General features: G+C 37.3%; 1 protein-coding gene across 2 annotated transcripts in view; it reads right to left on the reverse strand.

The window, feature by feature from the left end:
- NLGN4X (neuroligin 4 X-linked) overlaps nt 1-25,810 on the reverse strand; it is a 147,492-nt gene extending 121,682 nt beyond the window's left edge. For both annotated transcript variants that reach the window (XM_071747584.1, XM_071747574.1), the window contains exons 1-2: nt 25,728-25,810; nt 1,777-2,623 (exon numbers count right to left, since the gene is read on the reverse strand). In XM_071747584.1, the coding sequence (XP_071603685.1) occupies nt 1,777-2,248 (472 nt within the window). In that variant the 5' untranslated portion in view covers nt 2,249-2,623; nt 25,728-25,810. The remainder of the gene's footprint in view (nt 1-1,776; nt 2,624-25,727) is intronic.
- Nucleotides 25,811-27,041: the final 1,231 nt, after the last annotated feature.

Genomic DNA, 27,041 nt, shown 5'->3' on the forward strand with positions numbered 1-27,041 from the left:
TAACAGCAAATGCCACCATCTATTACATACAAGATGAGGAATTTTATAGGTTGCTAGTCATTCACTACACAGTATTTTATTGTTACCTATTTGATAACAAGCATTGTTTTCCTAGATGTATGTAATTTTCTATGTCTAATTTCCTTTCTTTAATTAACAGATGAAACATCTTGGAGGATTGTATCAACCTATTAACACTGGACCTTAAATAAAATTAAGTTAGCAGAAATGGTATTCCTTCAGTGAGAACAAATAAAATCTAACCTAAAATGCTTTACTGGGACAAACTTGCACTAGTGACTAATTAAAACCTGTAGGTTTAAATTCAGAACACACAAATTTGGGAAAGAATTATCTTTGTTACTATCCAAGGAGTGGGATGCAGTGCACTGAGACTGGAATATGGAAAGAATTGAGTGGAAAAAATCTGCTCCCTTGTCTTCATGCACACATACCTACATACACATACATGCACACACAGACCTTCCATACACACATCTTTTCTTTCAGAGCACTTTTCTTTTAAGCAGCTGGGTAGTATTTATGTTTGCAGAGCTCCCGATATTCCCAAACCTTCACCCTTTATTTTTTGCTTTCAAGTTTTTGCTTCAGCTGATGAGAACAGGAAAAGAAGGTAGCATGTTCATTGCTGGCAAACAGCTTGTAAATTCTGAGTAAAGAAGCCAATCAAGGCAGAAGGATTATAATAATCAAAGTACAAAATTTGCATATTTAGAATATGGTTACTGAGAAATAACAATGTCTTGGTTATGCAAATGAAACGCTGAGCTAAAGTGAAGGGATTTGCATATCTGGGAGAAATCTGTCACGTTATGCATCAGTAACTACATTCTAAATGGCTGAAAGAACAAGCTTCTAGTAGCATATTAAATATAACTGCCAGTAATTTTTTTATACCCTTGTGATACAGAATAAATTTTACTCATTTGAGGTTTGATCAAAACAGGTTCTTCTTGTCTGTAGGAAGCAATACCATTCAGAACCACAAAAGATACATTCAGCATGCCATAAGGCTAGGATTTCTAGGATTAAGATCACAAAAACATTGAAAGAGTTGTGTTACCAATTGTGTTCATCCCTTTTGTCTATAGGAAGTGATTTAAAGTTGCTGTCTTGAGAAAGGATTGCAGAAAACTGATGAAAGCTTAAGGCCACCTGTTCAGCTCTGTGTAGTAAAATATTGTTTACTTCACGTTAAATTTAATGAATGAAGAAAACCAAGTTGAACCGAAAAGCGTCATACAGAAAAATCCTGAAAAAACTGCAGACTGAATTACTATAACAATTTTCTATTATCTATTAAAATCAAGCTGAGTTAAATAGCCTCACAGGTACTATAGTAAAACTAAAGAAAAAATAATCAGGGAAATTCTCCTTTAAAATTCTCCTTTAAAAATTTGGTAGTATTTGTACCTTTAAAAATACACACATTACTTCTGGGTAATATTTATTTCCTCTTTCCTCTCTTGGAAACATAGCTTAGCTGTACTTTGAATGTAAATCTAAGGTGGCCTTTTACTCCCTGGCCAAGGACTGCAAATGAAGTTGCTGTTTGGTGTCACAATGAAACATGAAAGAGAATACCTGCAAGCATATTCAATCTGCAAAGTATTACCTATAATACACGCTCAGTGGCATGATCCATTTCCACAGATAAAACACGGAGGAACCAGAGCAAGATTCTTTAAAGCCCTGGCTATTATTCACGTGCAAGAACCAGCGTGTGCACCGCAGCGCGGTCCTTAGAGTACTTACCATCCTCTGTGGGCACATAGATATTCAAATACAGACAGTCTTCATTTTGATCTTGAACATATGTCACCACAGTATCCAGATTGGCTGTAAACCAGACTGGCAGCATGTCGTTGAGCAGTGACCTCTCATCCAGGTACTGGGGGCAGACGGCGGCAAATTGCGTGGCGTTGCGGACACCTGTCCAGGATGATGGTGGCTCCGGGGGCTGAAATCGCCTTTCTCCGGTCGGAGGAGAAGCATAAGGAACACCCAGGTACTGCTCCACTGGACCAAGGATCTCATTTGGCAAAGGTGTTCTTAAACCACGTATTTTGCCGTAATTTGTGGTAACAACTGGGTATTGTGCTTGGCCATCAATGAGAGTAAATCTTATAGCCAGTGCAGTTATCCAAAGGAGGAAGTTGGAATTCAACATGACACACACTGGGGTGAAGATCAAAGGCAGCCATAGGAGTCCCATTGGTTTCGACATTATTTAAATCAACATCAGCAGGGCTCTTTTTTCCACAGCCAGGAGAAAACTGATCAGTCAAGGAAAGCAGGAAATAATAAAAGAAAAAAAGAAGTCAAAAGGAGATGAAATGAAGGAAAACGTAACCTTGTTCAGGCAGTGAAAAAACAAAAGCCGATGTGTGGTAGGTGCCTCAGCTGACTGGCTGTAGACAAATCCCAATGTCAGAAGAAACAGGGGAGTCTTTGCCCCTAAGGCCCATCCCAGACTTCAGCATTGGCTTAATCCTGGCAATGCACAGAGCTTTCCAGCAAGTAGTGTGGGGAGAAACCTGCAGTTATTCCACTTCCCCAGAGAAATGTCTCCTTCCAGTGAAGTCCAGCCCACTCAATCAGCCTGTAGCCAAGAGAAAAGAAGGGATTTGAATCAACAGATGCATTCATACAGGCACAAATTTCCAAAACAAACAAACCAAAAACCCCAACAAAACCCTCCAAAAATGGCATTCACAGACTACTATCACAATGTTTTATGAACTTCAGCCATCATGGTTAGATCTGTGTTTCCAGGGATACATAAGGTAAGACAGCAGAAAATTGAAGCCACAAGCTTTTCAGAGGTTACACCACAAACCAAACATTTCTGCTTCGCTATATAATTCCAAACCAAACCACAGCCCAAAAACTGCCACTTTGAGGAAAGGTATTACATTTAAGTGCTAGCTTAGTGTTTTCTGCCCTAAATAAACAGTATCTGCTTTTAAAGCATATTTGCACTCCCACGGGACATATACACTAAATGTTTTGTTGCACTGCATAATCTCTTTTTGTTATCATAGGACTTCTATATCATATTTTTCACAGGTATGCCTATGACAACCTAATTTACCTCTATCTAATACAGAATTTTCAATTAATGTAATAGAACTACACTACTTCAAGTCAAGTGTGAGAAAAATTATTCAAAATCAGATACAAAGTGGCTTTCACATCTGTCTTTGTTCCATGTCTGACAAAAAGAAACAATGGAAACAGAAAAGAAGAAAAAAAAAGCATGATACAGTATTTAAAAAGTCAGACTTGGACTTACATAGTATTGCAGCTACGTTACATTACCATCTTGCATGCCCTTAATTTTAATATTTAGACAGAAGGCAATTCATATAATAACTATGTTAATTTTTAATGAAATTCAAGTCACATATATATAGTGTTAAGCAATACAAGTAGTATAAATAAACACACAGCACTTGTTTACATTTAAATTCTCCTCCCTTCCCAAAGTACCCATTATTCACCTCAAAACTACAAAAAACAATTCCACAATTAAAAAAATCCTTGTAATATGCAACTGATACTGATACTTTACATGTGACAGGATGAATAAATATTTATATATACTATTTTAAGTGGACTGCCAGGTCCCTTTTTCAGCCAAGATTGTCTCATGAAGATATGGTAACAGTTTTCAAGAGAAGAAAAAAACAAGGTAAATAACTATTGACAGTGGTTTTGAAAACAACAAACAAAACCAAAATAAAACAAACAAAACAAAAGAAAAAAACTCAAAAACCAGAACACTCCCCCAAAAAACCAAACCAAACCAACCAAAGTAAATAAACAAACAAAAAACAAACAAACAAACAAAAAAACCCCAACAAACTCAAAGCTGAAAGTAACCACATGAGACATCAGTGCTGATTCTTTTAGATAAGAAAAGGCATTTGAAAGAAAGGTATTTCATTCTTTTAGGACTCCTGGAATTCCTCAATCATTTCATTTTAGCACTCATACCGCAAAATTATTTAAACACTTCAGTACCAGAGGCCAGAAAAATATCAGCTACGTATTATTTATGGTGAACCAAAATTTCTTCTGACATTTTCACTGGTTGATAATAGGCTTAGATGCTGCCTCCAAAGGACTTGCAATCTAAGCATTATTTCTGAAGGACGGTTCAGTAACAAATTTAAATGTCACATCCCCAAGGGCACCATCAGGGCCATCAGTCTGAGCTATGATGCAGGAAACCCTGTGCCCAAACTCATGTCCAGGCTGGATCTTGCCCTGACTGTGTACCCAGCTTGACCTTGGACCTGACTCCTCATCCTGCCTGCTCTGATGATCACTGGGCAGTGGCAGCATCCTCTCCCTGTGCTTTAGAAGCATGTGAGGGTCTTACCCTGCCCTCTCCTGGCTCATCCTCTCCAGTGGGGCAGCCCCACTGCAGCTGCTCCTTGGCACTCCTGGTCACACAAATTTCCTCCTCAAGCACTGTCTTCCCTTCAGATTTCTGCTACTGTCTTTAACAAGAGAAGTCAACAGCAGGCAATTGATTTTAGCTAGCATTCCCTCATGCTCTCTCCTCTGCTGACTGTGGTACACTTTTCTGACCATGCAGCACAAAGCAGATTTTCCAGTTGTACCCAACTGAGGATTCAATCTGTGTTCAGGGAGGAGCAACTGATCCTATTTGCTTGTTACTCATTCTGTAGGAGTTTGCAATGACTTTATAAGAAAAAGAAATATGTCATAAAGCACTGAGAAAACTGACAAGGTGGAAAGGAAAGACAGTGATCCAGATGATGAAGAATGGGTAGAGAAAAAACTTGTCTGGGCAAACAAAAAATGAAAAAAAAAAAGAGGCAAGAGAAAATGAAAAGAAAATGTGAATGACACATAAACAAGAGCAAACACGTTTGAAATATGGAGAGAATGAAAAATGACATCAAGAAGGAAAGTGGAATTCCTCAGCTGAGACACATACTTAGAGATAATATACAACTGTCAAAAATGTGACTTAATAAATAATATTTATCCATTCTAATTACAGGGTGTCTTTGGATCTCTATATATGGTGCTGAATAGGGTGAAAAGACATAAAAAGAGAAACATTCATTATTGACCTGGAAAACTAATTTGCTGTCTAATACCTTCTCTAGAAAATAAAACACAAGTTAATATACTGGGTATTAAATCCAGTCATACAATGTGTTTTGTTTTCCCCTGTACCTTAATAGGACCATACACAAAGTTTGCATTTCAGATTCATGTACAAACAGGCATTTAGATTTTAAGGCTCCTGAATCCATAAGGAAACAAACTGCTTAATATATAAACAGTTCTCTCATCCCCATTTTCTGACCTTATAACACACCTGCAGCCTTTGCCAACCAGTGCAAAGACATAAAACGAACTGCAGATAGTGACAAATGCATTAGACAGGCAAAGAATATACCATAAAAGAGCAATTCTAAGATAAGTTGCTTATTCAGAATAAAACCACCACTTATTGGAGCGAAGAATCATAGAATCATCAAGTATGGTAAGATCTTCAATATCAAGTCCAACAGTCAGCCCTACACAACCATAACCACTAAGCCATCTCCTGAAACTCCACATCTACCTGTTTTTGTGAACGCCCCAGAAATGGAAATTCTACCATCTGTCTGGGCAACCTGTTCCAATGCTTCATCACACTTTTGGTGATGATTTTTTTCCTAATACCCAATCTGAACCTCTCTTGGAGCAATTTGAACCCTTCTTGTCCTATCACGAGTCACTGGGGAGAAAAGGCCAAAATCCACTTCACTACAACCTATTTTCAGGTAGCTGTAGAGAGTGTCCTGGTTATTTAATTACCCAGTTAAATGGCAATAGAAACAACCAAGGTTTTTAGTAATTTCTGATGAAACAGGTCTCTTCAAAAAGTTTACATAATAAATTATGTATGAGGTATCTAATAGGTCTTAAAACAGAAGTCTTATCAAGAAATTTGTTTTGTAAAAGCAGTGTTAGGTAGAAAACATTCCACTTTTCAGCTCATTGACTTATTACTAGAGAAATTATCAGTTTCATAAGGTTATACATGCATGTTCACACGAAGAGAAAGATACACAGAAAAAAAGGCAGTGAGAGTATCAAGAGATAAGGAAGAAGGCATGCTAGCTATACATTCATTAACTAGCTGATTTTGTTATGTGCATCATTACAAAGGCTGGCAGATGTAAATACAGTCACAGACATTAATCCGAAATCTAAAAAACTGACGTGCACTTCAGAATGTTTTTTAATATTCCAAAATGACTTTGATGTGTATCTATATGTATCCAGTCAGTGATTTAATACATCTTTACATACTAAATCTACAGGAAGAAATCTACATGTCGTGTCTTTATTTATTATCACCAAGAGCGTATTCTATCCATTATTTTGTTGTTGCTGTTTTACTGCTTCAAGTGTTAGAAAATATGAGCCAACTTGTTTGCAAAAATTTGCTAGTTGGAAATATCACCCACACAATCAAAACCAATTAATTGAAATCAAAATATTCAGTTCTGGCAACACAACACACAAAGAGAAGTCAAAGAAGATCTGAAATCACATATATTTGTACATGACTTCTTTATTGGCAGAGGAGTATAATTTGAGGCTAATGAGACACTTATGGCCTTTGAAGTAAATGAAGATTGAAGTTAACATGGATGCACATCTACTAGAAACACTGCTTGTACTTGATTATAAATCTGTCCCCCAAGCCACACTCAGAGTTGTTTAAATAGTCCATGAATTGGCCCTTCAGGGCTAACTTGATGGTTTCCAGGATCTGCAGTTAGCACTTTTTCAATTGAGGATATAACTATGTCACTACTTCTATGTCACTAGTTCTAAACTGATTCTCTACCTGCTGGGGGAATACAAGACATATCTTAAAAGTCATCTTTGTTTTCTCTTTGTTTTCTACCTCTCTGCTTTTGACCTCTTTGCAGGATAGAACAGCCAACAGTAAGGTGATTTTAGCTTCTTTGATCTGCTTGTCAAAGTTATGGACAGTCAAAAGAAAACCAAACACAAATATAAATTATATGACTTTATCTGAGACTGAAAACTGCATAGATTTCCCTGGGTTTCTCAGGCTTTCTCTAAACCAATAAGTGCTCTACTGAGCACCTCAGCTCTGTCTCTGAACACAGAACACTCAGTTGTTTTGCCTCCCTTCTGCTTCGATGCCCTGGGACAAGGTTTTTGATATATATATATATATATATGTATATATGTGTCTCATCTCAATACAGAATCAGGGTTAAACACTCACATCCTCTTCTTTAGATACTGACTCTGAAAGTAAAGTCAGTTTGGTTAGCTGAGTCACTGGCTAGGCACCCAAACAAAAGTAACAAATAATGTAGGCCATAAAACTTCAGATTCTCCTCATGGTGATATTTAGTACCAGATCTAATGCATTTCACAGAGTATTAGGATTTCAACAATATTTCATTTACCAAGAACATGAATTGTGGTTGGTTTTTCTGCTTTCCCTTCCTTCCCTTGAAAGCAACTATTTCAAACATTATGAAGTAAAGTGGTTTTATGGTGGTTTATTTTTTTAGTTTGCTTCTGTGTTTGTTTCTTTTGGGGGTGGGGTGCTTGCTATTTTTTCTTGTTTTTTCTTTTTTTTTTTTTTTTGTAAGCAATAAAAAAATTTATCCTGCTGTAAACATACATAAAACTCTATATTCAACTAATGTAGTGGCAGAACACTGTAAATAAGAGCTACCTAAAGCATAGCAACATTTGAATATGATTACATTATTAATTTTTAACAATACATATATATAAGTTGGAACTAGCAGAAAAATGATCACACTGTTGTTTTCTGTAATAGCTCTTCCCAAAGTAGGTTTAAATGCCTCAATTTTAGGACTGCAACCTCCTAATAGTCACCGTATTAAAAATGTTTGCTCAATAAGACAAGAACAGGTCTTTCAAATATCAGTAAATGCATATTGGTTTTGTCTATCATCTTTCAAATGACAAAAACATTAATAATTTCTCTGGGTTTTTTTCCCAGCTTCTGAGACTCTTTTCTTGATAAACTGAAATGAGCTAAGCATCATTCTTCCTCATGTTATATAAAGTCCTTCAGTAAAGTCAGACAAAGTCATGGTGAATGACACCAAGGAATATCAATCATGAATTAATGTGCAGTTTCTAGACTAGACTACTTAGAGGGCTGGTGGGAAAGTTATTAACTGAAATTGGCCACTCATACATATTTTTAAATCACAGAACTGTAACTATAGCAATGCCTGACTTCAAATTAACATGTAGCAGAGTCTTATGAGAAATTATTTTTTCCTTATAGAAGCTATCTGTTTATTTTGTTAAGTATTTGTAAGCATTTTCCCAGTAAGAATATATTTCAACAATGTGCTACTAATATTTAAAAAAAAAACAAAAAACCCAAACAAAACCCACCAAAAAACCAAAACCATACCAAAACCCAACCAACCAACCAAAAACAACACAAAAAACCCAGACTTAGAATAAACCATTATAAATCATTATATACTTCAGTAGGGATGAGTATATAAAATATGTATCTAAGTTATTAATGGATTAAGCATGTTATATATGTTAGTATGATCTCTCCCATAGTACAGTGCTGTTCAGTCACAGCAATTCAGCAGGTACTAGGGATTGGGTAGGACTTTTTGTACTTCAGAATACTGTCATTTGTTTTACATCACATTCTAATTTATATTTTATTAATTCACAGTGTATATTCTCTTGAAATAAAATAAAATATCAATGATACAGATTTAAGAGCTATGATGTATTCTTCTTCCTTAAAATGAAAAATACCTTCTATACAAACACCACTATGGACCTCAGAGCTGGTCTTAGATTTGTGGTTAGAAACAACTGAGGAAAAAGTTAGGAACTGAGAAAAAATACTTTATATATTGTTTTTTAATATGGAAATAAATACTGAAAAGAAATGCAAATTCTATACACGCATTGAATTAACCCGTTTTATTTTTTCAAATAACATGCTGCATTTAGTATCCTATTAATTTCTCCAGTGAGTCTCTCATATAGGCTCAAACAACATCAGTAGATCTCTCAGGTTAGAAACTACAATCACCATTTTCTTCTCAGAAGAAAAAGAAAATTTTCAGAAAATGGATGCACATTTATTTTGTATTATTGCTTCTTGCCTACAGCTGTAACTCTTATTACAAATTCTGAGTCTCATACACTATCAAAAGGAATGATGGGATTATAAGAAAAGGTTGTGTGGTCTCCAAACAGTTTTTGAAAGATGAAGTTCTCACAGTAATGTAAACCATTTGAAAAGCAAGCAGAAGGAACGAAAAAAGTGATGTCATCCGTCCTTTTCAAGAAAAAACCAAAGAAATACATTTCTTAAACATTCTGTAAAAAAAAACCAAAGACTTTGGATCTAATGATAAAAAGCTGTTGTTGAATAACCACAGATAAGATTTTTTTCACTGTATATAAATGTTATTAAAAAAATAATTTGTCCAGAAGAACCCACGAGTAACTGGAAATGTCCTGTTAAGACAGCTGCCCTTAGATGACTGGCTTTTGAACTTTAATTTCAACTGTGTTACAGTTTCCAAGAAGCATGGTAAAAATTCATTAGTTGGACATTTTTCATTATACTCTTTACTTCTTAAGATAAACTGATGACAATTACAAGTAATGAAGTGCTGATATTAGAAAGGAAAAAATAGGGCATGGATGTTTACAAACATAAACTTTAAATTTATTATCCAAAAATGCCATATGTGTTCCACTTAGATCAAAGTATGACTGTTGCGGCGAGCCTTCTCTCGGGGACTCGGTTCTTCGCCGGGGGTCTCTCACCGTCCCTCTCCTCAGGCGTCTTCATCTCTTGACTGCTTCTTCTTCTGACTGATCCTGCTTCTGGGAGCATGCCTTTTATCTTGCCCTTCAGCCCCGCCCATTTCCGGCTGGGGCAGGCCCTAATTAGTGGGCACACCTGGGCCTAAGCTCCCAGTTCATTATCAGCGACACCTGAGGACTTGTGGTCTTCTCTACATATGACCATTCATGATATAAATTTAAACTTCCTATGAATGAATGGACAGTCTTGCCATTGCTACAGCTATTTAGCCAACAGCTAAAGCTACACTGCAAGAGAGGTCATGACACATTCTCAAATAATGAAGCAGCAATTAACTTTGATTGTAAGGTATTGTGACAGGATACCAAGTATTTTTTGTTCAAATAGAGTCCAAATCCTAAATACGACCATTGTCTAATTGTGTCTGAAAAGTAGTAGGAAATCATAGAATCATAGAATTGGCTGGGTTTGAAGGGACCTCAGAGATCATCAAGTCCAACCCTTGACCCACCGCTGCGGTTGCTAGACCATGGCACTAAGTGCCACATCCAGTCTCTTTTTAAATATCTCCAGGGACGGAGAATCCACCACTTCCCGGGGCAGCCCATTCCAACGTCTGATCACCCTCTCTGTAAAGAAATTCTTTCTAATATCTAACCTAAACTTCCCCTGGCACAACTTAAGACCATGCCCTCTTGTCTTGTTGAAAGTTGTCTGGGAAAAGAGATCAACCCCCACCTGGCTACACCCTCCTTTCAGGGAGTTGTAGAGAGTGATGAGGTCTCCTCTGAGCCTCCTCTTCTCCAGGCTGAACAGCCCCAGCTCCCTCAGCCTCTCCTCATAGGATCTGTGCTCGAGACCCTTCACCAGCCTGGTTGCCCTCCTTTGGACCTGCTCCAGGACCTCGATATCCTTCCTGAACTGAGGGGCCCAGAACTGGACACAGGACTTGAGGTGTGGCCTCACCAGCGCTGAGTACAGGGGCAGAATCACTTCCTTGGACCTGCTGGCCACGCTGTTCCTGATACAGTCCAGGATGCCATTGGCCTTCTTGGCCACCTGGGCACACTGCTGGCTCACGTTCAGCTTCCTGTCAATCCAGACTCCCAGGTCCTTCTCTGTCTGGCTGCTCTCAGCCACTCTGTGCCCAGCCTGGAGCTCCCCATGGGGTTGTTGTGGCCAAAGTGCAGGACCCGGCACTTGGCCTTGTTGAACCTCATCCCATTGGAATCAGCCCAACTTTCCAGTCTGTCCAGGTCCCTCTGCAGAGCCCTCCTGCCTTCCAGCTGATCCACACTCACCCCCAGCTTAGTGTCGTCTGCAAATTTGCTGATGGTGGACTCAATCCCTTCATCTAAATCATCAATGAAGATATTAAACAGAACCGGGCCCAACATTGATCCCTGGGGGACACCACTAGTGACTGGCTGCCAACTGGATGCAGCACCATTCAGCACCACTCTCTGAGCCTGGCCCTCCAGCCAGTTCCTAACCCAGCACAGGGTGCTCCTGTCCAAGCTGTGGGCTGACAGCTTTTTCAGGAGAATGCTGTGGGAGACGGTGTCGAAGGCTTTGCTGAAGTCCAGGTAGACCACATCCACAGCCTTCCCCTCATCCACCAGGCGGGTCACCCGATCATAAAAGGAGATCAGTTGGTCAGGCAGGACCTGCCCTTTCTAAACCCGTGATGTCTGGCTCTCTTCAAGTATGTATTTTAAGGCAATGTACAAAAAATAGCATCAGTATAGTCTAGCACAACTGCTGACTTCATTTACAGCTTTTACTTCTGATATGACCTTGTAGAAGAAATGTGACGCTCTCTGAGTCTCTCTTTATTTCTTTTCTGCACCTCTGTTTTTTTAAATTTACATGTGTTACTCCAAAAGAAAAGGTTATGATCTCAAGAAGAACATTCAGCCCTGTTTTCTGTAAGCAAGGCTCCTATAGAGTAAAATTTCTTGTGGATGGAGTAGAAATAAAAGTAAATATACATACAAAAATCACTATTTCATGCATTTTTCTAGGTTTGCAGAATAGACTTTTATAGAATAAAAGTTAAAAAATACCAGTTTTCTACCTGTTGCCACTGTAAGACTTAAAGCATAAACAGTTCTAACATGAAATGGATGTAACTTCTCTTCAGTAAGAAAGGTCAAATGACTGAGAAGGAAAATTCATATGGTAATGTATTAGATTTTGCCAAATATTAAACAGGAAAACTTAGTTTTCATTCCTCCCTTTCTCTCTTTGCCACTAAGACAATGCATGTGCATCCTCGAGGATACAAAAACTAAAACTTAGTTTGTAACTCTACTGTATACTGTGGACCCCTACAAGCTGACCAGAATATTATCATACAGAAATTGTATTATGAATCCAGGTCTGGTTTTAGAACAGTGCAGCAACCACTGGAACTCGGGTCTTAGCAGTAAATTAAATAGGACTAGAGCATGGGCTCCAGCACTGTCCTGCCATGGGATTCATATCTTCTGGCCAGTGCAAAGGCATGACTAAGAAAAAGGATAGGTTAGAGCTTCTCCTCAAAAGATGGTATAAATAAGGCAATTTAATTAATTGATTCATTCACTTATTTATTTTTCAGGTAAGAAAGATTTTCTCTACAGAGATAAAAGCAGTGCCACGCTATCTGGTCTCAGGGACAGAGAACAGCACCTGGACCATTTTATTTACTAAGAGATATAGCCTCATGGGGAGACCCAGGTACAGCTTTACTCCCCCCCGATGGATGCATCAAGTCAAAGGTTACTGCTTTTATGTAGCATACAATTTTTGCTTAAATATGGCAAATGACAAAAAAAATAGAGGTTGTGTTCCCCACAAAGTTCAGGGAAATATGTCTGCCAGCTTACATCACATACATAAACAAGCCTGTAAAATGAGAGGATATGTACAACAATGAAAGATGGATTAATTTGTAAAAAAAGAATATAAGCTGAGTAAATTTTAAGCAGAATACAACAACAAGATCAAGAAAACTAACAAAAGAGACTTCTGAAATTTCATTCCTTTGGAAATGCAAACTTTAAAATTGTTACACAAAGTAGCAAGAAGATAGGCTACAAAGAATAATTCCATACACATGCAGGCTCAAAAAAGATGTCCTGATAGTTACATGAGTTTTGAATTGGGGCTTTTTAGTCACTAATCTTTCAGCCTTATCTATTTGCTGGCAAAAATGGCAGCAGGAAAAAAACAGAGAGCTAGGCTGGGATCGGACAAGACAAGAGTATAAAAATCAAGTATTTCATAGGTAATTTTCTGTTCAGTAATAAGGTCCTCCATTTCTAATCCCACCCTACCCAAATGATAAAAATCAGATCATCTTTCATGGTCTTTTAACAATTCCAAAAGAAATCTAAGAATTACTCAGTGAATGCTTTTTTCTTAGATAAAAAAAAAATAAAATTCTCAAAATTATATGCATGACAGGCCCTATCATTCTATTACATGCATAACTTCAAAGCCATCTCACATTTAGTTAATTATATTTTCTTGCATCAAAGGCTTTTCAGAACTCTAGTATAACATATCGTATTTTCTTTGTAGGCTGTAGAACTGGCATCTGAGTAGAAAAGGGAAAGCCAACAGCAAATGTAGAAATTGCCATTTCTTCTCTTGCTCACTCTTCTGCTGCTTTTATAGAAAAGTTTCCTTCTTTGCCTAGCACAGTGAAAAGGTACCTCCTCTGGTCTGGACACATCACTAACGTTTGTCTCACTAACTTTGTGTGAAAAAGTTAGATATTCTGTCTAAGCTAGAAAGACGTACTTCAGGCAGCAATTCTTCCTACTGTACCATAGGTCTTCAACATGAAATACTAGCTGAAGCCAACCACCATGAAAACTGCCCAAGGATCATGTGTTAAGTGTCCAAATAATTTGTCTAGATTAGATAGTCTGAAGTTCAGCAGGATGAGTCCTTCTCTCCCTTCTTGCCAGTATATACAGAATTATCTCTATAGCTATGATACACAAAGTTAAGAAAATTCTAACTTTCTTCTTAGTTTCCTACATGAACCAAGTCCTCATGACTATATTCAAGCATATTCTGCTATGTGTTTTTAACATCAGATAACCTCCCTAATTCTGCTGGCTACAGTAGTCCTGTTATACAGCCCAGGATGCCACTGGCCCTCTTGGCCACCTGGGCACACTGCTGGTTCATGTTCAGCCATTTGCCAATCACGACCCCCAGGTCCCTCCCTGCTGGGCAGCTCTCCCATCACTCCTCCCCAAGCCTGGAGGTGGGGGTTGTGGTAGCCAAAGGGCAGGACCTGACATCTGGCCAGTAAGGAATTCATGCAATTGGGTTTAGCCCATTCATCAAGCCTGCCAAGATCTCCCCTGTAGAAGGATGTGAAACCATGGGAAGCCCACAGTGGAGCAGAACTCAGTCAGGACCTGTCGAGAGAGGAGCCCATGCTGGACCAGAATTGCTGGCAGGACTCGGGACTCTCTGGTGGACTCCCACTGGAGCAGTCTGTTCTTGAAGGGATGAATCTCATGGAAGGGACCCACAATGCAGCAGAGGAAGAGTGTGAGGAGTTCTCCCCTTGAGAAGGAAGGACCAGCAGTGATAACATGCAACTAAACTAACTGCAAAACACATTCCCCATCCCTCTGCATTTCTGAGGGGGGAGAAGGTAGAGAAATCAGGAGAAAATTAATTTGGGTCTAGGAAGAGGGGAGGGGTGGAGGGAAGGTGTTTTAAGATTAGGTCTTAGTTCTCATTACCCTTCTCTGATTAGATAGGTAATAAATTGAATTAATTTCCCAAAATCAAACTTGTTTTGTTCCTGACAACAATTGCTAAGTGATCTCCATGTCCTTGTCTACACCCATGATCTTTTGTTGTATTTTTTTCTCTCCCTTGTTCATCAGAGGAGGGGAAGGATTGGCTTTTGTGGGCACCTGGCATCCAACCAAGGTCAAACCAACACAGCATGGTATACATTTCTCATTGCAGTTATAAAAAAGTAACAGAAGAAGGTAAGTAAACAGACTAGCCCCTTTCATAATGAGGAGAAATAATTTCTAACAGTAGGATTTCATGACAAAAAATTGTGCCTCAGTACCTTTCTAAGTCCTGTCTTATTCTTGCTTTCCACTGCTTGAAAATGTGTCCTCTTAAAAAAGTATTTTCCATCCTTTTCCTTCCATACATGGCTGTCTCTGTCCCCAGTCTCAGTCTCAAATACTTCGCCCAGAGTGCACACCACCAGATTTTCCTTTTCTCTGAATCACAATTCTTCCCTACAGATCCTTTCTTCTCCCTGGTAATTTGTTTCTAGCTTCCCTTCGTATCTTTACAGATATACCAAGAAAGATATATGCCTACCAATTCAATCAATGTCATATCGATTTTTATTCTGTAAAGGGAATTTATTTCCTTTGGGTTTGGTTTTGTTTAGGATTTCTGTTTCTGTTGGAGTTTTTTTTCCCTTTTTTCTTCAATCATATCCATATCCATATCCAACTGATTTAGGACACAATGGAAAAAAAAATATATACCTTGTCACATGGCAGGAGTTACAGCTTCCTAAGTGCTTCTATTATATGGCCTTAAGAAATCCCACTAATAAAACACAACAACAACCCAAAATATCTACCACAAACTAATGCAGTCACTTAACAGAACAGATGGAGGTCAGGGGAGAAAATTAAATCCCTTTAACAGAGGAGAAGATTATTCTACCTCATATTGGAGATATGTCAGTAATTCCTGTCTGATCTGACTTATATCTTTATTCTTCAAAATAATTCCTTCCATAATGCCTTCTTTGGCATGAGAGAGAAAGATCCATCATCTAAAGGTCTCGCTTGCTTCTATATATAATTATTTATTTTTTAAAGTGATGGGAAAGTGCACATATGTTTTATCAGCAGTATTTTTACTGATTCCTAGAACAAGAAAATCAAATATTCTTCTTACTCTTGTTTAGACAGCTGCTACTCTCCTTGAAGTCTTCCCCCCAAAAGGATGATATAACTGTTACCTTGGCAAGTTGCTAACCACTTTTTTTGGAATCTAATGTTGTTTCCCATATGCACGGGTGTTAACCATACAGGAGTCCAGAATCCTTATTTCTCTGGCTCTGATTTCCTGGCATATTCTAATCTTCTAACAATTTCAGCATATTTGTAACAAATATCTTTCCTAAATTCTGGCACCAAGAGAGCTGTACATCAGTACATCAGATCTACACTGCTAATACTAAAAAACTTAAGTTCTGTTGCCATATTATGGCAATATCAATTATGTATTTCATATTTTGAGTAAGAACGTTTGCACCACCAGAAACTTTGAGTTTGGTGTTTGGGTTTTGTTTTTGTTTTTTTTTTTTATTCTGCTGATTTCCTTCCTGTACATTTCAAATGCTGAACTGTAAACAACCATAGCTAAGGATTTACATGAAATTCTTCAGGAGATAATTTCTCCCCAGGACCTCTCTGCATCAAATAAACTCCAATTTGTTTTTAGCTACAGGTCTTCTGGACAAACAAGTCTGGTGTTTCTTTCCAGAACATGATAATCATATGGCCAAAAGTTTTTATAACCCTTTATCTCCTTTTTAAAAGTCATCTCATAACATACTGTGGTAGTATTTCAAACTTAACAAGCTCAGAACCCTGTTGTACTAATACTATGCTGGTATTCAAAAGCACTGAAAGCTCCACACACTGAAAGACACTGAAGCTGCCAAGACAGTGAACTTTTAGTTTGATTGCTGTGATTGGTCTGTCCCAGCTCTATTTCCATTTCCATTTTCCATGGAAATTCTAATACATTCTATTTATTTATCAAACTCATCTATTGAAAACTCTTGCTTTATAAATTAATAAGACAATTTAATTTAGACATTAGAAAGAAATTGTTTCCTGTGAGGGTGGTGAGGCACTGGAACAGGTTGCCCAGGGAAGCTGTGGATGCCCCTTCTCTGCAAGTGTTCAAGGACACGTTGGATGGGGCCTTGATCAACTCAATATAGTAGAAGTTGTCCTGTATAATCCTGTATTTCTTTATAATCTGAGTTTTGGATCACAAAAACATGAACTTCATACGTACAGCTAACTTAATTTCTTCAAAGAATTTTGGCAATGTGCATACACTCACCTCGCAAAAAGCATACCAGTGTACAAGGGATCATGCCATTGCATGATTTTGTATAGCATTCAGATCAGCTTTAGAAAAGCAAACCTGGACACAGAGATAATGTTTGCTTTAAAAAAACCCCATCTTTTTAGTCCTTGAATCAATAACCTATAAATACAGTGTGAGTGTTTTTGTATGTTGTGCAAATTAAAGGTTAAATGTAATTGGAAATTAGCTGCAGTAGTATTTTCTGCTGTACCAATCACTACCAAGTTGATGCACTTCATGCATCTGCTAATGTGCTATATCTGGGATTTCTTTCCATCCTTTTATGTGATTTACATTCCAGGTCATTTTGTGTGAATGTGTATCTTTTTTTTGGAGGGAGGCATGACAAATGGAAAAAAATGGTTTTTAGACCTTTACAAAAAACTGTGTATACTGAAAAATATTGTTACAAATAGCTTCTATGAAAGAAGATAATTCAGATTAATTGATTGAAACACTTCAGTATTATTTAATACAGAGGGATTAATTCAGTTATTATTAAGTAAAACAAAGTTATGACTCTTGCACTGTAACTTCACATGCAAAACATATTAATCTTAAAGGCTGTCTACAAGCAGCCCAGATACATGTGTTTTAGTCTAAAATCTTTTTTTGGTAACATTATTTCAGTAAGAGTAAACTGCAACTCAGCATAACAGTTAGATTGCTCATTATGCATAATTACATACAATAGAGTTTTGCTTCCACCATGGAGCACCAAAATACAATTTTAATAGAAGTTTGGTTGTAGATTACTGATTTCTTAAAGCAACAAAAATTACAGATTTTTCAGATTATAACTAAACACCAAATTTTGTCAGTTATTTTTTAAAGTCAAAATAAAACATAAAATTTTAGCTCATTTTGCTAGCATTCTGTGAATAGTTGGGTAAACTTTAAATCCATAGTTCATGCTGTGAGCACAGATGGGCAAATCCCCTTCATTACCAGCACAGCTGCAACCAGGTGAAAAACATAATAATAATAACTCATACCTTTTTTAGGAGAAGTAGACACTATAGTCTGTACACACAGAGAATCTGAATTTCAATTGACAGAGTAGCTTCACCTAAACACTAAAAATTCCAAACTTTTTTCAAGTAGCAGAGAATAATATTACTTTATTTTTGTTCCTTTTCACTGGCTTTTTTCTTGGAAAAGAAAAATGTAATGCAAAACAGTATATATGAAAGAAGCTATATATATATTTATATAATGAAACTTGTAAAAAGAGTATTTTAAATACTTTTACCATACATATTTAAGATTCAGTAGAAAAATGCTGCATATATATACACATATATATATATATATATATTTTGTACATAATGTCAATAGAAAATAAAAACAAAGTGCTGCCCTAAAATGCTCAATACCAGATATCTGGGTCTAAAGTGGCATTCAATTGAAGGTAAATGTGTGTTATATTCACAAACATATTTACCTTTGGAATGAAACAGTTATTTTCCGTTCTAAGACATTTCTACAGGCAGTTTGGCTTCCTGCTGCAAAAGTATTTTATTTTTTCCTTTTGAAAAAGAAAGAAATATGCCATCATTTTTCCCTAGTCAGTCAGCAGTTGTGTTAACTTGTTTTCAGGCTGTGATTAGCTTAGTTATGGTGGATTAAATACAAATATTTCAGTATTTTTCATCATTAGTACCCATATAGTCTGCATGTGACTTACTAGTTAACCTCAGAAGTACAAAAACGCACAAAAACTGTCACTTTTGCATTCTAATGCTCTCTGAGGTCCAGACTCACAGTAATTTCCAGGTAAACTTTTAGATGGAAAATTCAAAATCCCAATAAATATTCTGGGCACCTCAAAATCTCACTGAAACCACAGTTTTCTCTAGGCACGGAAAAACACACTTCTGTGCAAGCCCAGATGTCTGGCATCTCACCCATATTTGTTGTCAGATCAAAAACTAGGGTTAACTTTCAGTTCTAGACAGTAGACACTTATTTTTTGCTAAATGAAGTATTCTCCCTGTCAGGTAGGTGTCTAGACTATCAGTAGGGACCTAGACATCTTAGTTAATGAAATCTAGAAATATATCTTGAACATGGAATTATAGGTGCATAAGTTTGAGTATGCAACCCTTCTACATATAGCTTGCAGATATAATATAGGTCTTAGATATCCAGGCCTCCTGGACTGGTGCTGGAACTTTGATTCCTGAAACTGTACTAGAATACGGTTCTTAAGAACTCAGATCTCTCTCAAAGAACCAAAAACCTTAATTCGCCTGGTTTGCTGTTTGATGGATGATCTCACACCATGGCTAGCACACACATCAATTAAATTAAAGAGCATTATTCAAAAGGTTTTCAGCTTTACAAAATTTATCTAAAAAATCAGAAAAAAATAACTTTCCAATCTATCATTCCTGATTTTCTACCTGTTTTATCCCCAAATTCCAGATCTAATGCTGCCTATAGAGATACCTGCAGTACTATGTGTGACCACTATGATATTAGACAGACAGATGATACAATCACAGAAAGGTCTGGGCTGGGAACTTCCAAGATCATCTAGTTCAACCAGCCTGCCTTCTACTGGATCAGGTTGCTTAAAGCCCCATCCAGCCTGGTCTTGAACACTTCAGGGATAGAGCAGCCACAACTCTCAGAAACCCGTTCCAGTGTTTCTCATCACCTTCACTGTAAAAAATTTCTTCCTTAAAACCACTTTGAATCTACCCTCTTTCCGTTTAAAACTTTTACCCCTTGTCCTGTCATTTCAGGCCCTTGTAAGAAATCTGTCCTCAGCTTTCCTGCAGGACTTTCAGACACTGTAAGGCTGCTATAAGGTCTCCCCAGAGCCTTCTCTTCTCCAGGCTGAACAGCCCCAACTCTCCCAGTCTGTCTTCATAGAAGAGGTGCTCCAGCCCTCTGATCATCTTCATGTCCCTCCTCTGGACTCACTTGATCAAGTCCATATTCTTCTTGTGCTGGGGACCCCAGAGATGGACACAGAAATCCATATGGGGTCTCACGAGAGTAAAGTAGAGGGTGAGAATCACCCCCCTTGAGCTGCTGGTCACACTTCTTTTGATGCAGCCAAGTATACAATCGGTTTTCTTGTCTGCAAATGCACACTGTTCTAAAACCTGGAGTTGATGATCCCAGAAATTATCTTCTATAATTTTTTCTACAAGTAGCTTAAACTGCAGTGTACAGAGATCAAATTAAGTCATGGGGACTCCAGGACAAGCCAATATTTTGCTGTTATACAGAGCTATTCCATACTGAGGAAGATATTTGTTTAATGGCTAAGGGGATATTTAGTAAAAGATGTAGATAGAATTCCCTTGTCATACTACTGAGTTGTCCAATGAAAACAAACATAATACAGCTCAGTCGTCTGGTTAATAATGAAGATGAAGTGTTTTGAACCTTTACAGGATGAAGAAAACTAGTTACATGTAATTCAGTTGCACTGGAATATCATGTCCAAAAGCTTTACTGCTTTTTTATTTAAGAAAATAAATCTGTTTTATCAAATCTTTCTTTAAAAGTTCCCTTTAGAAACTGATACCACACTGCCATTTGTTACGCAGTACAGTAGATTCAAATTGTATGAGTCACAATAATAAAGCATTCTCAAGTTCAGGCACTGAAGATAGTAAAATTTGCACTCCATCTCTTTAAATTGAACATGACTCAACTTTAAAAACCACTTCTAATCAATCAAATGAGCTGCCTATACAAGCCATGGTCTAATTATTTTGAATTTTGCTTTCACTTTCTTACTCATGATATTATGCTCATTACAGTGAAATTGCACAGTTTTAACAGTTCTTCATTATTGTTATACAATGCAGTAAAAAAAAAACCACCAAAAAAATTCTATACTATCTCTGGAAAACTTTTAGTAAAAGGTACATTGCCACCTGAAAGTGAATTTAACAACATTGGAAGTTTTGTTGTTAGTTACTTTTATTTGGATAATATTTGCAAATGTTTTGTATTTCTATTTCTCACTTGGGTTCTTCAGAAATCCCCATACTGGTAGAGATCATTAAGACTTTACCTACACTGAAGTACTTTAGGTCAGTCATACTGAAACCCGTAACTAGATATTGCAATAAAAAATAAATGGATACATGACTTTGAATTCAAGTGGAGGTACGGAATCCTTTCTATTCATTAAAGAATCTCCATGTTTTCATTCCAGCATTCATAGATCATATAATGTTGAGTTTTTCTACCTTTAATGTCAAATACACCACAATATCAGAGATTTAATTATTTTGTATATTTAAAAGTAACATCTCAGAGCAAAGCAGCTGATGCAACTTAGTTTATTTTTTTCTGTATTGACTGAGTCACAGTTAACAACACTGAATTTAGGATTTCAGAATACTCTCCCTGGACATGAATGTGTCATAGAAAGATGTGGAACATCCTGCAACCACATCTAGACAGACTCTGGTGGTTAAATCCTTGATAAAATACCAGATAGTAGGTGATCAATTCAATCAACAGTACCTGAATTTCGTGAAGATGCAGTTTCTGAGTTGGAAACTTACTGAATTGTTGAGTACTGACCTCAACTGAACAGAGCAGACCATCAGTTCTGGTGTGTTCAGTTGATAACTTCATTAGTTGCTCCTGCTTATCAAATATTTTTCAGTATGGAAAACACACCTGCTATCTTTCTAAAAGGAAGAACTTAAACTGAGTTCTCTCCTTTATTCTGTTTCAAAATTAAGAGAATTGGCAGAAGGAGTGTACACTACAATGTCAGCACGGCCTCTCTATTATAGTACAGGTCTTAGAAGCCTTCTTAAACGATGAATTTCCATTTCAAAATACTTCAGTGACAAAAAAACTGTGGAAAGTACTTTTATTCCATCTAAGAGTGTAAAACAGTGAGAACCTGAAAACTGGAAATAAGAGTTGAAGGCGCAGTTTAAGCAGAGATGGGACTGCTCAGCTGAGCAGAATTCCATTTATGGCCAAAAACCCTGACAAGAAAAGATAAAGCACAGGCTTTTCTTCCCTGTGAGGGTAGTGTGACACTGGAACAGGTTTCCCAGAGAAGCTGTGGAGGCTCCAACACTGGAAGCATTCAAGGACAGGTTCTATGGGGCTTTGAGCAACCTGGTCTAATGGGAGGTGTTCCTGTCTATACAGACTAGATTATCTTTAAGGACCCTTCTGACCCTAACCATTCTATCTTTCTATGGTTCTGAAGAACAACACTGAATTCCAAGAGCTGAAAAAGTATTCTGAGAGGAGCTGACAGCTCTGTGAATGAATCTTATATATCTGTCCTGATTTTCCTCAGAGAATTAAGAGCTGATACATTTCCTAAAACTCTCAAGACTAGAGCTGGAATAACTTATTCCTGCTTTCTAATATGAAAGGTTTATTATTCCTTCACACTTGTTATAATAAATGATAAAAGACAGAAGGCTTGATCTGAGAACATGATCAAGAATCTGACAGTGTGTGGCTACATCAAAGAAATCACACAGCACCCCATGGACTACCACAGGGCTCCATCTGCACACTCAACTGTCAGGTCAGGATTTCAGAATGAAATCCCCTGATTTAAACTAGCTTACATCTGTGATGTAATATAAAAACCCAAGGACAAAGCATGGGCCATTTGTTCAATTTTGGTTTTCCTACTGTATTGTGCCACTCTGAAGATGTTTTTCTTCTTGAGAAAGATAGCTGATTTATGTCTAAGTGCTTTAGCTGAAGTTCTGGATGAGAATGATAGTAAGAAAAAAATGAACAAGGTATGGGAATTATTTCAGTACTTATTGTAAATATAAGAGTACAATATAGCAAAAGTCACAGTTACAATCTGCCCAAGCTATGGTATCTAGTTACTCTTTTTAACAAGTACAGATAGTTTTACACAACACTCTCAGAGTTCTTCTGTTCATCCAAATAGATATCAATTGTCTGCTACAAATACATCTTCACTGTTAGTTTGCTTTGCATTGTACATTTTTCTGAAAGCATTCGGATCAATTTCAGTTTCTCTCTTGATAAACTTTTCATAAGAATATAACATTTTCACAGACAAAATAACTAATTCTTTAATATATATTGCTGTATTGTGAGTACACTGGGGTACCCTGGGCAGTTGAACTTAAATGTTTTTGGCTACATAAATTAGCAATCTGAGAAGTTGAAATGAATATGATGCAGATTTGAAACTTCATTTCTACTCTCCTGATTTGGTTTTTAAAGTATAGTCTAATTATCACTTCATATGAACAAGGAAATTTTCAGAAAGCACAGCTGGCTTCTGATATCCACTAACTTGCAGTGGGAGTTAAAAGCCAGACATCAATAGGTACTATCTCACTTTTCTGTTTTAATGTTGTTTGCTTCCCTTTTTTCTCCTTTCTCCCTGACTTTCCCTCTTCGCCTTATGAAGAACAAACAAAATACTGAGAAAACAGTGAAAACTAAAATCACACCATCCCTCAGTGTCCCCATCAGACCCCTATCCCAATTTTCTGTGGTTTATTTCGGTGTACTGAGATAACTCTTGAGATGAGACTTTCTCTTCTTTCTTGGAACATGACTGTGGCTTGTTCTAGTAGAAGACAAAATAAATCTACTACAAAAATTACTAGTTCCAAAGAAATTAAGGGATTGGTTAATCTTTGACTTCAGTTTTGTATACTTTATGTCAGTTGCTTGTCTTCTTCCTGAAAAAAACACCATGAGTTCTCTGAGGAGAGCAAGTAATTGCATCCTATATTAGAGGGTATTCAAGCATATGTGTACTATACCCTGTAATAATCAGTGGGAGTTCAGGTATGATCATGATCAGTATGGGTTCTAAACTGTTGAAGAGACTCCTGTTCATGAAGTGCTTTTTATTCAATTACATTTAAATTGCTACAAATTGGAATAAGCATGGTTCAATGATGCAAATATCACAGGAATTTTCAAAGCTGTTATTTTCTTTGATTTTTACACTTCACATAATGGTACCCTCCAATTTCATAACTAACCTGTCATACTTTGAATTACAGCTTATTCACAACTTTATTATCACATTAGATATATTGTTATTCCTTCTCCTTGAATTTAGGACCCAGTGATAACACAGAATTGAAACTTCATGGTGCTGCAGCTAGCACAATGATTACAGAAAAAGTCACATCTGCTTCGAAGTTCATAGATCATAGAAAGTGAGAAGAAAAAATTATGCCTCAGAGAAACCTTCTGGTCATTTGTACACATCTTTACCTTCTAATTAATCCGTATGTCAGGCACAGCATGAGAAAAATGGTAATTAGGTCATTCTAAGGTGTTTTATAAATAGGACATATTCTATGAATAAATCACAGAATCATAGAATGGCTAGGGTTGGAAGGGACCCTAAAGATCATCTAGGTCCAACCCCCCCTGCCATGGGCAGGGACACCCCCCACCAGACCAGGTTGTTCAAAGCCCCATCCAACCTGGCCTTGAACACTTCCAGGGAGGGGGCAGTCACAACCTCCCTGGACCACCTGTTCCAGTACCTTACTATTCCCATAGTAAAGAATTTCCTCCTAATACCTAATCTAAATCTTCCCTCTTCAAGATTTAAACCATTGTCTTTTGTCCCCTTGCCATATACCCTTGTCAAAAGGCCCTCTCCATCTCTACTGTAGGTGCCCTTCTGATATTGGAAAGCTGCTACAACGTCACCTTGGACCCTCCTCCAGGCTGAACAAGCCCAGGTTCCTCAGCCTATCTTCACAGGGAAGGTGCTCCAACCCTCTGATCACTTTTGTGGCTCTCCCCTGTACACACTCAAGGAGCTTTATGCCTTTTTTTGTTGGACTCCCAACAAATGTTTACATGTATGTGCATATATATATTCACACATACATATGTGTGTGTGTGCCTGTGTGTATGCTCTATATTAGAATATATTACATCATATTTTGCTAATAAAATCAGAGGAAATTATAGATCTTTATGTTAACAATATGAAACAGAAGCCACTCCCCTTTATTTATATGGCTCCATAGTAAGTCACCAGCACTGATGATCATTTCCTTCTCCAAATGGTAGGGGAACCAATGAGAAAAGGTGCTATGCTGGACCTTGTCTTCAGCAACACTGAGGCTGGTGGACAGCACAGAATTTAAGGGCATCTTTGGCTGCACTGACCACAAAATAGTGGAAATCAGTATCCTTGGGGCAAAAAGGAGGGCATGCATCAAGGTCACTAACCCCGAACTACAGAAGAGCAGACTTTGATCCCTTCAGTATTTTGCTTGGCAGGGTAGCATGGAATAAAGCCAAAAAAATTCTACAGAGTGTGGAAGCAAGAACAGGGAGCCTGAGAGAAGTGCAAACAAGTTGTCCGAGCAGCCAGAGCTCAGGTTAGGAGGGCTGGGTCAGGAGAGATGGTCTTGAACACTTCCAGGCATCAGTGACCTGCAACTTCCCTGGGCAACCCCTTCCAGTGTTTTACTACTCTCACAATAGAGAATTGCTTCCTTATGTCTAAACTAAATACAAATGTATGACATCCCATGTCTCGTATTAATGCATGGCAAACAAGCATTTTAACTGGAAGTATACATTGCAAAGTTGTTGCAAAATATTTTAGAAAGCCAGCAATAGACCTTTGTAATTTCTATTATGAATTTTTACAGAATTGTTCTTAAAGTTTAGTACTTACCGCTGTCTTGAATTTCTGAGAAGGCTTCAGAACTCCCCCATAAGAAGCAGCATGATGGCATTTTACTTACAGCATATTTTTTTCTGTTAGGAAGAAATATATAGTGATCTTCAGTAAATAAAGAAAAAAAATGCATGCTTATGAGTCACAAATGCTGAAAAAAAATTTACTAAATCACTTGCAATGCTCTTTTTCAAGACTGAAAAAAAGAAAAATCATACAACTGGCACTCAGAAATGCATAGATTACAGTGAATTGGTTTTTATCATAAAAATGATTAGCAATATTTTTTTCTTTGCAGATTGACCACTGCTACAAAAATAGAATTGTCTTTAAATCTGTATAGCACAAAATTATACATTTTGAGAAGAAGAAAAAAGAAAAAAAAAAGCTAAGGAAAAAGCTTTGAAATAAAAGAAGAAAAAAAATATACCAGTGGATGACTATCTGAATATACATCTGTAAAGGAGAAATTCAGGAACATGGAAGCAAAGCAAAATTCCTTATGAATAAGGAATGAGTGAAATGCTCCTGCTAAACTGTGAAAGTGTCCATCTGGACTCTTGCTGCAGGGGAAGCCTGGCAACACTACAACTTTTCATACACAACCATTGAGGAATCAGATGTGCAAGTTAAAGGCAATCTTTATTCCAAGCTACGGTAATTTCTTAAATCTCTCCACATGACAGTGACACTTTTACTGGAGATTTCACTGTTCATGCAGACTTTGACAGCCATTCCAGTTCTCCAACAGTACTACTCGATTAAACCTAGGATATAAAAAATAAGGAAGGATTTAAGGAATGGCTGGACAGTGAAAATCCACCTAATGCTAACACAGCTTCCGTTCCCTTCTCAGTTATTATAAGCTTGCATTTCTTAACTTTAGCAGCCTTTATAGCTTTATTCCTGCTAGAGTAAGGGAACAAAACTCACCTCAGCTTTACGGGTAAGCATGAGGATTGCATTTACTGTCTCCCTATAACACCAAAATAGCCTCCAGTTTTAAAGCATAAAAAAGACTGAAGAAAGTGCTATTCGTGAACTAGGTTTTCCAAGTTTGTATATATGCCTTTATCCTTTCCAACTTCAGTTTTTCTTACAGTTCTTCTACTTGTACTTTCCAGACTGACTAAGCTGAATGGATTACAGTTTATGTTTTAGATATTCTAGTAAACCAAACTGTTCACTCTTGTCCACTGACAGATGTTTACACTTTAAGTCTGTAGTAGGCAATTGCTCTCAAAAATACATCTGCAAATATTGCACTACCTCTGTGTCAGAAGTATGGTTACACATGTTAAAAGCATAAAA

Source organism: Heliangelus exortis, chromosome 1 (genome assembly GCF_036169615.1).
Source record: "Heliangelus exortis chromosome 1, bHelExo1.hap1, whole genome shotgun sequence".
NCBI lineage: Eukaryota > Metazoa > Chordata > Aves > Apodiformes > Trochilidae > Heliangelus > Heliangelus exortis.